At 32.3% G+C, this 12,279-nt stretch overlaps 1 protein-coding gene and 1 pseudogene across 1 annotated transcript in view; both read right to left on the bottom strand.

Annotated features, from left to right (window-relative positions):
• Window positions 1-1,200: 1,200 nt before the first annotated feature.
• On the bottom strand, window positions 1,201-4,731 carry LOC119609993 (annotated as a pseudogene).
• Window positions 4,732-9,615: 4,884 nt separating this feature from the next.
• The window catches only part of LOC119609988, a 26,684-nt gene continuing 24,020 nt past the window's right edge, over window positions 9,616-12,279 (bottom strand). The window contains 6 exon segments of the mRNA XM_037965047.1: window positions 9,616-9,818; window positions 9,894-9,911; window positions 9,913-10,472; window positions 10,475-10,927; window positions 10,930-10,978; window positions 12,135-12,271. Of these exon segments, the coding sequence (XP_037820975.1) occupies window positions 9,675-9,818; window positions 9,894-9,911; window positions 9,913-10,472; window positions 10,475-10,927; window positions 10,930-10,978; window positions 12,135-12,271 (1,361 nt within the window). The 3' untranslated portion in view covers window positions 9,616-9,674.

The raw sequence follows: 12,279 nt of genomic DNA, 5'->3' as shown, positions 1-12,279 counted from the left end.
CTCATAGTGGAACTGAGACCAATATTTCATCAAAATTTCAGAACAAAATTTCAGAACGATTTTATATTATCTCATAATTTTCAGAAGTGTTTTTGCCTTGCCTATAGTAAATTATTTGCTAGTCAAGGCAAGAACAGAACCATAAAAGAACTATAACTGAACTAGAACTGAAGAGAATTGATCTAAAACTGAAGTGGAATTGTCTCAGATCTTGAACTGAATAAAAGACAAAAAAATTTTGTTTATTTTTGTATCTTTAGTTCAGATTGTTGTTATTATCTATTGGTATTATGTTTAAAAAGCCTGGCGATGATCCCACCATGATGATAGATCAAGAACCAAGAACTCAAAATGGTAAGAAAGAATGAAATTTTTCTTAAAAAACTAATTTTATAACATTTTACCTTTTCTCTTATATAGGCATTTCCGTGACCAATGCCTAATACAAACCACATACTAGCGGATGCAATGGCTGGGGCAGTGTGGTCCCTAGTGTTTCCAATGGATCCACTGTAGAATCTGTAACACGATCACCTTTTAGATCTTTTTAAAAAAACCTTGAACAAGACCAGAAAATGGTCATAATAGGTTAGGATAGATCCCACTAAATGCAGCATTTTTTTAGCGTTATAGATAACTAACTTTGGAGTCGATTCGTGATAACGTAATGGTTCCACTTGTCATTTCAATTAATGATTCGATACAAAAGATTTTCTTTACTAACCCTCATGAAAATTGTCTTTCAAGACCTCGGCTTCAATTCGTATTTTACGGAATTTTCCTACTTTTGTTACACTTAACCATTTTGAAATTGATTCTTGGGTAGATCGCAAATGACTTTGTGCAAGAATCTTCTTGATCTTTAAACTTTTTTGACATGCATGTACTATCTTTGTCTTTCGTGACAACATCATCACCTCTTAACAGCACAAATATCTCTAGTACCTTGAAACTAATAGAACTTATTCACCATAAGCTTCGGTGAGTAATCGATGGGGCCAAGGGTCGAATATGGTCCGATATACAATATTTCATAGTTCGAATTGTGTAAATTTTATAATAGTAGATGGGTAACTATAACACTTACGAACGTTTAAGCGTAATTTCACCATATATAAAAAATTCACCAAAAATAATGGATCTCGCCAACTATAAAACCTATTACTTAACAAAAAAAAAAATAATAATTTACCAAAAAAGTATGATTTCTCTAATAATTGTAAATGTAATTTCTTTTAACATTCAGTCTATTATCACATATTTTAAAATATTATACTAAATACTTAAAAACTAATCTATCCATCCGTTTATCCACCAGTTTTCCAGTCCAATATAATCTGTGTATAAAAAATTTCCAAAAACTGTCCGGTAGACGAGTACATCAATAAATAATAAATACAGCAATTAATTCTTAGTATCTTTAGATTGTTTTTCACTTGTTTTCACTTTTTGTATATCACCCGATAAAAGGAAATTTTCATCATCCCAAGGTTGTAATTGCATAGAACCAAAGACTATATAGAAAAGATTGCCCACAAAGAAAACTACAGCGGAAATGGCAAATACAATTTGCCATTCGGTACGATCAGTCTGAAAATAACATAAAAAGTTAATATTAAGAAAAAAAAATATCACAAAAATACAAACCTCATCTTGTACAATCAGACCCAGTAAGGTGTTAAAATGGGTATAACATTGGCCGATGTATTAACTATACCCATTAAAATACCCGCATGATTGGGTGAGAGATCAATAGTGTTGAGAGCACTACCAATGGTATTGCCAGCATTAATACCCACATTGGCGGTCATTAGAACAATGGCCAATGTTTTCTGATCCTCTCCCACAAAACCCAAAAGTATAAGACCGGCAGCTGGTACCCATAGGGCCAAAGAATTTAAAGTTTTTCTTAAGGCAGTCAGAGATAGGATTTTAGATTGCAGTAAAATATCCGATAATATTAGATAGACATATGACATGCACCACATGGCAAAATAGGGTAGGGCTGAAAACAGAGCATTATCCTTCATATTTAAGCCTAAAACACCATTCATATAAGAGGGAATTCTGCTTGTAGAGTAGAGAAGCCCCATGAGTGGGCTGAGCGTGCCACAAGTAAAGCCCAAAATGGCCATGATGTAAGTATAGCAAGCCAAGGTACGGGTATAGATTTAGGTGCAGCATTAGCATTATGTTCTTTTAAGGCATTTTTGGAATCTTCTATGTAATTTCTTTCCGCTTCGGATATCAACTTCGAGTCATTAGGACTATTGGCGGCAAAAATCAACCATAATATACACCACACGGCACCCACAAATGATATATAAGAAATACCAGGCCAACCCATTGAAGAAGCTGCTATATACCACTTAAAAACATGGCCATTACTGTACCACATTCAATGCCGGTATTGGCTAAAGCACCCAAACGATTACGTTCATTAACCGGACACCAGGCAGCTAAATAGGCATGAATACAGGGAAATAGTAAGCCCTGAAATAGACCCTGCACAACACGTATGCCACAATAGACCTGCCAACCACCCGAACCTACTGTGAAGGGAATAAGTAGAGCAAATACAGCTGAGCCCAGTGTAGACACGAACATGGTTTTCTTAGCACCAAAACGTCGGCACAAATAACCCTCCGGGAAATTGTGTTACAAAGTAGCCCCAAAAGAAACTGGAGAGTATGTATGATTTTTGCATTTCGGTCCAATCGTATTCCTAAAATGAAGATCAAAAGGATATTTAAAGAATTATTTTTTACATTATTGATACTATTGTAAGTAGTAATGTCCGTCTGTATCTGTGTGTTAGTTGAATCAGTATTTCAAAGCCAGCAGAAGCCCTTTAGATCCAACTATTATATCAAAATTTTAAGATTACTAACTATGAATGTTTATTCTGTCTCTTATGGAAACAGGTCGAATTACATAGAGTGATGAAACACTTAGCCAATTCACAATCGGTGTTGTAAAGTTGTATGTCATATATATGTCTCAAACAGAATTTTTAGATACAAAAACAAACAATTTCTTACAACATATGTATGTAAAACATAAAACTATACAACAGCATTTGTGAATTGAAAAATTGTTCTATTGTTCTGAAAAACTCACAGTCATATCTTCAAACTTACCGGAAAGTCGGGATTGTTGATTCAGCATTTGTCATGGCAACCACAGATACGCTGGCATGTAAATTTGGCAATATAATTGACAGTTATAGAGAGGAACAGTAAAAGTATTTGTAGATGCCTTTGACCCAAAAGGGGACCTTAAAAATAATTAAAAGTTAAATGTAAACAGAATCGTGTTTATTAGATATGGATTTCAGATATAAAGTCATTTTGTAGGGTATATATATATATCTGTCAGGTCGTAGCCGGCTCACTTGGGTCCATTAATAAGTCCCGTTGTCATACAGATTTGTGATCGCATGAATTTCCCTATTTCAACCTGGTCAAAGTTCCATTCCATTTTTGTCTATATTTAAGACCTGACAAAGCAGAAAGACACCTTCAGAAACAAGTTATGTCGTCTGAAAGTCTAATCTGTGGCCTTTAAAATAAAAGTTTAACCTTTGTCTATTTAAATTGTTTAGCCAGATTTAGCGTTGCTTAATCCCCAATCCCTCTGGAATAAAAATTTGTTGGACTGTTTAAACTTTATTTGTGTTATTTCATTAAAAGCAGGACCAAAGCAGAGAAGATATTCTACTGGCCAATGGACGCTTATAACCACTGTGACGTTTCCGATATGGAATTTCGATGTGCGAGAGATAATTTTTGCGGTTCAGAAGTTGTAGTTTTAACACAAAAAACAAGGCCTGTCAAAAAAGTTTCGAAGAAACTGAAGACATTATTCAGTCGCACCTTCGAAATTATTGGGAATCTGCAGGATTTATCCAATAAATTGGTTGCTATACGAATTGAAGTCTTGAAGAAGATTTTGTTTATATTAAGTTCTTTTAAATCCTATAAAAGAAAGTCAAATTTGAACTGATGCGAAGAATAATAGATCCACTACAAGCCGAATCGAAACCAAATATCCACGGCGTTGAGACAATATTTAGTATTTGGTTGCACACCAATCTATTATGAGTGCTGAAATATGTCCAGATAATTACAGGGAACCTGTATCGAATACAACTGATTCGAATTTGAAGCGAAGCCACCCATGAAAGAGAAATAATCCTTTTGATACCATATGTATTAATGCGGATCGATCTTAAAAGATGATCTTGCAAGACCGTAATGCAGCTTGAACGCTTTAGAAGAACATGATTTCTGCGCTGAATCATTGCTTTCATTAAAAATTTCTTTATTACGGACTACCGCAATCGTAAGAGAATCGACATGAATACCAAATATCCTCAGAACTCAGGAAACAAAAGGGTTCTAGTTATTATAAGCTGATGGTATCTGCTCACGCTATCATAAGTATAAGCTACCAGAATGCAACCGATTCTTTTGAAGAGAGAATTGTAATGCCCATGAAAGCGTAATATTCCATTATTACAATACTTGGGCACACGTTTCAATATTTCAAAATCACTGCTTCACTTTTTATTATACCATACCGATTTATTTAAGGTAAAAATATTTTTTCACTTTAACACTGAGTATTAACAACTACCTTTTTCTATTTTCGCCGTCATTCCGGATGATTGTCACTTAAACTACTTTAAAGACCCCGTAACCACTTTCGCTCAAGTGGACGCTTCAAATCGAACTCATTGAAAAAATCAATATTCATAATTTGGAAAGCTATGATCGTTGAGGATTTTGTTCAGTATTGGGTAAATATAGACATACGTATAATAAATAAATAAAATAAGAAAAAATATGGTTACTCAACCACGACCTTAGAATACTCTATAGCAGTGACAACCAATATATTTTTTCTCCAAAACGTGGTGTTTTTAATAAAAGTTTCTCTAAAGGAGAAAAAACCTGCTGGCAAAGTGGAGAAGCGGTATAAATGCGCTGATCGTGCCACATGTAAAGCCCACAATGGTCTGAAGCAAGTATAGCAAGCCATAGATTAAAGACTAACGCTAACACTATGTCTTTAAGCATTTTTAAAATATTCTTTATAATTAGGATATCAGTTTCGATTCAAACTTTAGAAGGATGTTAAACTTTTATTTTAAAATGGACAGATTGGACTTTCAGATGACATACCAACTTTATAAGTAAAAGTGTCTTCAGGCTATTATACGTTTCAAATATTACTAAAAGTAAAGGGTTTCAAAGAAAACTTTAGCATCTCGGAAACATAATGGGAAAAATTGTATAAAAAGTAAATGTTGAAATTTTGAACTTCGGACATTATTTTGATTACAAAATTCTTCCAATAATCAATCTACCTACTTATAACGTAGGGTATTCGAACAATGCAAATATAAATCAAAGACAATATATTAAAACTAATCGTTGATAACGAACGTAATACGACAACGGAAAGAAAGTCAATAAATTTTAACAAGTACTTACTTAAAAATAAAATAGTTAATGATAATAAAATTGTTGCAGCTTAGATTACTGATTACTGAAATAGCAAAAGATAATAAATTTTGCCTTTGTTAAACAATAGTTTAGTTCTCACCATGGCATTCATAAGATCGAACAAATTAAATAAATTATTTTAACAGTATCACAGTGAGACAAATACTCTCCGAGTAATTTCAAAAGCGTATCATATGTATGTATAACGAATATCTAATAAGATGAAAGTGTAAAAGTTTTGAACTAATTTCATACTTTTACATCTATTAATAATAAAAAAATATGTCCTATTCAAACATTGATGAATCATTATTTTGATTTCATTTGTCAGTTCCAAAGTATACTTTGGAAAATGGGGAAATTTGATTGAATATTTACATTTGCAATAAATCAGGTTCTTTTTATCACATATAGGATTATAAATCAAGTTACTAACTAACTAACTAACTACTAACTACTAACTAACTAACTAACTAACTAACTAACTAACTAACTAACTAACTAACTAACTAACTAACTACTAACTAACTAACTAACTAACTAACTAACTAACTAACTAACTAACTAACTACTAACTAACTAACTAACCTACTAACTAACTAACTAACTAACTACTAACTACTAACTACTAACTAACTAACTACTACTAACTAACTAACTAACTAACTACTAACTACTAACTAACTACTAACTAACTAACTAACTAACTAACTAACTAACTAACTAACTAACTAACTAACTAACTAACTAACTAACTAACTAACTAACTAACTACTCTAACTACTAACTAACTAACTAACTACTAACTAACTAACTACTAACTAACTAACTAACTAACTAACTAACTAACTAACTAACTAACTAACTAACTAACTAACTAACTAACTACTAACTACTAACTAACTAACTAACTAACTAACTAACTAACTAACTACTAACTAACTAACTACTAACTAACTAACTAACTAACTAACTAACTAACTAACTACTAACTAACTAACTAACTAACTAACTAACTAACTACTAACTAACTACTAACTAACTAACTACTAACTAACTAACTAACTAACTAACTAACTAACTCTAACTAACTAACTAACTAACTAACTAACTAACTACCTAACTAACTAACTAACTAACTAACTAACTAACTAACTAACTAACTAACTAACTAACTAACTAACTAACTAACTAACTAACTAACTAACTAACTAACACTAACTAACTAACTAACTAACTAACTACTAACTAACTACTACTAACTAACTAACTAACTAACTAACTACTACTAACTACTACTACTAACTAACTAACTAACTAACTAACTAACCTAACTAACTAACTAACTAACTAACTAACTAACTAACTAACTACTAACTACTAACTACTAACTAACTAACTAACTAACTAACTAACTAACTAACTAACTAACTAACTAACTACTAACTACTAACTAACTAACTACTAACTAACTAACTAACTAACTAACTAACTAACTAACTAACTAACAACTAACTAACTAACTAACTAACTAACTAACTAACTAACTAACTAACTAACTAACTAACTAACTAACTAACTAACTACTAACTAACTACTAACTAACTAACTAACTAACTACTAACTAACTAACTAACTAACTAACTAACTAACTACTACTAACTAACTACTAACTAACTACTACTAACTAACTAACTACTAACCTAACTACTAACTAACTAACTAACTACTAACTAACTAACTAACTACTAACTATCTAACTAACTAACAACTAACTAACTAACTAACTAACTAACACTAACTAACTAACTAACTAACTAACTATAAAACTAACTAACATTAATACTAACTAACTAACTAACTACTAACTAACTAACTAACTACTAACTAACTAACTAACTAACTAACAAACTAACAAACTAACAAACTAACAACTAACAAACTCTAACAAACTACTAACTACTACTAACTAACTAACTACTAACTAACTAACTAACTACTAACTAACTAACTAACTAACTAACTAACTAACTACTAACTAACTAACTACTACAACTAACTAACTAACTAACTAACTAACTAACTAACTAACTACTACTAACTAACTAACTACTAACTAACTAACTAACTAACTAACTAACTAACTAACTAACTAACTAACTAACTAACTAACTAACTAACTAACTAACTAACTACTAACTAACTAATGCTAATCCCTGATCGAAAGAAAAGATTTGTGGCTAAATAGCTGCTACAGTTTCTGAAAAAACGAATTCAGTATTAGAACAAGTAAGTTCTATATTCGGCTATGCCAAATCTTATATACCCTGCACGTACGATTTTTATTGCAACAAAAACAAAAAAATCCTAGTTAAAAACGTACAAGTACCAGAAAGTCCCCACTTATAAATTTTCGTTCAATCAGTTGCAGATGCATAAAACCAAAAGTAACTGTCATAGAACGAAAATGTACCAAAAAGCCTTTCCTACAGATTTCCATTAACTTAGTGCTCTTAATGTTATTATATGTTGTTTCAATATTTTATAAAAAATTCAAAAGGTACTCTTTAAAGAAGCAAAAAGTAACAAGAGGTCCCCATTTGTCTCTCATTTAAATGTGGCCTGGAATCCCTTCAAACATACTACTTATATGTTCTCACTTACTTCGGGCTCTCCATGCTTAATTTCATGTTTCTAGATTCAATATTATGGAAAATTCAAAAAGGAGCTTTTGTAGAACGAAAAAGTACCAAAAAGTGCCTTTTTATAGAAAATTCAAATAGTACCTTTTGAAGAACGAAAAAGTAAAGATTCTTATTTACTCCGGACTCTACATGCTGAGTTTTATGTTTCTCGGTTCAATATTATAGAAAATTAAAAAATTAGATTTTGAACAACGAAAAAGTTTCAAAAAGTACCCTTTTAGATCTTCTGATTTATTCCGGGCTCTACATACATAATTTCATGTTTCTAGGTTCAAGTACCAAGTACCAAAGTACCTTTTTATAGAAAATTCAAATAGTACCTTTTGAAGAACGAAAAAGTAAAAAATTCTTATTTACTCCGGACTCTACATGCTTAGTTATATGTTTCTAGGTTCAATATTATAGAAAATTAAAAAAATACATTTTGAAGAACGAAAAAGTTCCAAAAAGTATCCTTTTAGATGTTCTGATTTAGTCTGGGCTCTACATACATAATTTCATTTTTCTAGGTTCAATATTATAGAAACGTTAAAAAGTACCTTTTGAAGAACGGAAAAGTAGCAAAAAGTACGATTTTATAGAAAATTCCAAAGCATGTCAGATAGAATTATTGAAGACTTAGGTTCCAAAGATATGTGGGGTCTTCAGAAAATTTCAACAGACAGACAGACATTTGAAAACAAACTTAACTGAAGAAGGGGGTTTACGTAGTTGGACGGCGGACATGGCTAAACTGACTTCGATTCCTATTAGGAGTTACATATTGTATATGTATGTACCTTTTAAGTTCCCAACATTTTATTTTGTTATTATGAACTGAATAACAAACTTATATATACCCTTCACACGGTGGTGAAGGGTATAAAAAAAGGTAATACATATTTTCATGGGTTGTTTCGGAATTTTGTTCCTATCTTCGTTATTTCTGTAACGATTTTGCTGATTTTAAGTAGAGCTCTTTTCGGAAGCATTTCTAATAGAATTATTGAATATTCGGATCACGCAGATCTCTCTGGGATCTTCTGAAAACTGATTTCCAAATACATTATTTGTAGAAATTACAAACGAAATAATAAACTTATGCCCCGTATATTCTCACGTAACTGAAGGGTATAAAATCTAATCAAAATATCAAAGGGGAAATTGCAAAAATAAATCAGTTTACTATATTAAATAGCCGATGGTTATAATCTAATCTCACTTAAATTTATTACTTACAATCATAGGTTGGTATTATCTATTTCTGATTTCTTTTTTTCGACTTTTTTTGAAACAACAACAAAGTCATGAACTATATCCGGCATACATTTCTTTCACAAGCTTAAAAGGTCTCAAACATTAAACGTTTACGTTCGATAACTTTAAAACCATAAAAAAATAAACTTTATTTACAATATTAATTATTAAACAACAAATTATATACAAATTTCATCTAAAATCTTAAACTACTTCTTAATATTTAAACCTTTTCTTTTAATAGGTGATAATTTGCATGATCCCATGGCTGTATGTTCGTCGAACCGTAGATAATATATAATAGATTTGTTAAACCAAAAATGGCGGCTGAAATGCTAAACACAGTTTGCCATTCGTTCCGATTAGTCTGAAAATTATAATAAATTTAAATTGAATTTAGTTACATATGTATATTTTAAATCATTGAATTGCATTCACTTACCACATCCTCAACAATGAGAACCCACAAACAGGGGCACTACAAAGGACACTATATTGGAAGTGGTATTAATAATACCCATCAAAATACCCACATGGTTGGGAGACAAATCAATAGCATTGAGAGCGCTACCTATAGTAGCGCCCGTAAAAATACCTAAACTGCAGATCATCAAAATAATGCCAAAGATTTTCTGATCTTTGTCCAGAAATCCCAGTAATAAGAGACCACCAGCTGGTATCCAGAAAGCCAGGGAATTGAAAGTTTTTCTCAGCGCATTAAGTGTTAAAAGACGTCGTTTCATAAGAATATTTTCCAAAATTATATAAACGTTTGACATAATCCACTGTGTCAGGAAGGGTAAAGCATAAAATAAGGCATTACCTTTTATATCCATGTCTAAGACTGAATTCATATAAGAAGGAATTTCCGTCTGTATCGTTGCATTGCCCCAGGCACAGCCGGCTCTGGTTATTAATAATGCCCAAAATGGCACCGAACCTAAAATAGCTTTCCAAGGTACTGGTATTGTTTCGTATACAGCATTAACATCTTGTTCCATTAAAGCAGTTTTCGCCTCGTTATATAATTTATTTCAGCTTGTGATATAAATCTACATGTATTTGGTGAATTAGAGGCAAATATAAGCCATGGCACAGTTAGAATTAAACCAAGAGCACATGACACATACGAAATACCGGGCCAACCCATTGACGAAGCCGCTATAATACTACTCGTATAAATGCCCAACACTATACCAATATCAATAGCTGTATAGGTAATAGCTCCCAAACGATTACGTTCATTAGTTGGACACCAAACAGCTAAATGTTGAAGTAAACAGGGGAAAAGTGGACCCTGTAATAGACCCTGGACTAAACGTATAGCACAATATATCTGCCAACCGCCCCAGTCTATGGTGAGTGGAACCAGTATGCTAAGCACAGAAGAGCCAAAAAATGATAAAAACAGTACTTTTTTAACACCAAAACGATTGCATATTAAGCCTCCTGGAAATTGGGTTATAAAGTAACCGACAAGAAACTGGACAGTACGTAGGACTTCTCCATTTCACTCCATTTGTATTCCTGAAATGTAAATGAAAAATAGGATGAGTTTTTGATGTTTAAGAGTGTTATTATTCGGCTATGCCTTGTACAATGCATTGTGTTCGAACTGGGAAAATAGGTTTGTGGGAAGTATGATAGAGGTAGTAGTGTTTGTGGACATTCGATTAAACTTCCTGTAGAAATGTCTGTCTGTGTGTCTGTCTGTGTATCTGTCTGTTTCAAAAGGAAAAGTTTGGGTCAAATTTCACTAAATTGTGACCTATAGTTTGATTACAAGGTTTACACGGATAGACAGACAGACGGACGGACGGACATAGCTAAATCGACTCAGAAAACTATAACGAAGACATTAATGGTCAGGAGTTGAAGTCTGAATGTTTTCATTTGAGATAGTACCTAAAGAACACTGCCAAAGGAAACCAAGGATTTGTGTACATATGTATTTCAGCATTACATACACTTATAAAGTCCTATAGGTGACTATATGTTATAAAATCATAATATAAAAATTATTTTTTTTTAATTTGTAGAGGGTCCCAATACTATAGTGCCCTCGGTTGGGGGTATATTGATTTTGTCATTCCATTTGTAAGACTTTAAAATATTGGTCGTAGACCCACAAAAGTATATATATATATATAATTTTGGGTTCTTATTAAATTCTAAGACGATTTAGCCATATCCGTCCCTCTGGCTGTTGTAGACACGATAAGGTGTAAACGACAGAGGCTAGAAAGATGAAAATTTGCAAATATTCTCAATTGATAGGCAATATTTGGCAACTAATGTACGAGCTAGCGTCGAAAGCACTGCTTCGGGAATAATGCCGGCATGTCATTTGGTCCAGGAGACTTATTTTTGTTAAGATCCGCTAAAACCCCCCCTTTAAGCTTCACTATTTGGCATAGTTACTGATACTGATTCGAGCTCGCTCAGTGATTGAACGTTTTCCGGAACGTAAGAAAACGTTGCGAATGTGGGGCTGTTGAAATCAATTTTCTGAAGACCCCAGATATCTCCGAAATCCAAAACTTCAATAATTCAAACAGACATTCTTTCGAGAAGTATCCTATTTATTTATAAGCAAAATCTGTCCATAAATAACGAAGATATGAGTTTATTCACAATTGTTTGGTGGATTGGTGGATTTAAAAAAACGCATTATTTTACTTACCGGAAAATCTGGATTTGTTGCTTTTGCATTCGTCATGGCTACTACTGATATACTCACACTAAGTCGGACAATAAAACTCACAACTGTGCAAAGGGACAATAATACCACTTGAACGTGTCGTTGACCCAGAATGGGACCTAAATTA

This window comes from Lucilia sericata, unplaced genomic scaffold (genome assembly GCF_015586225.1).
Source record: "Lucilia sericata isolate MDLA Ls3-8-SP2 unplaced genomic scaffold, ASM1558622v1 Contig001099F_arrow, whole genome shotgun sequence".
NCBI lineage: Eukaryota > Metazoa > Arthropoda > Insecta > Diptera > Calliphoridae > Lucilia > Lucilia sericata.
This window is presented reverse-complemented; position numbering and strand designations above follow the sequence as displayed.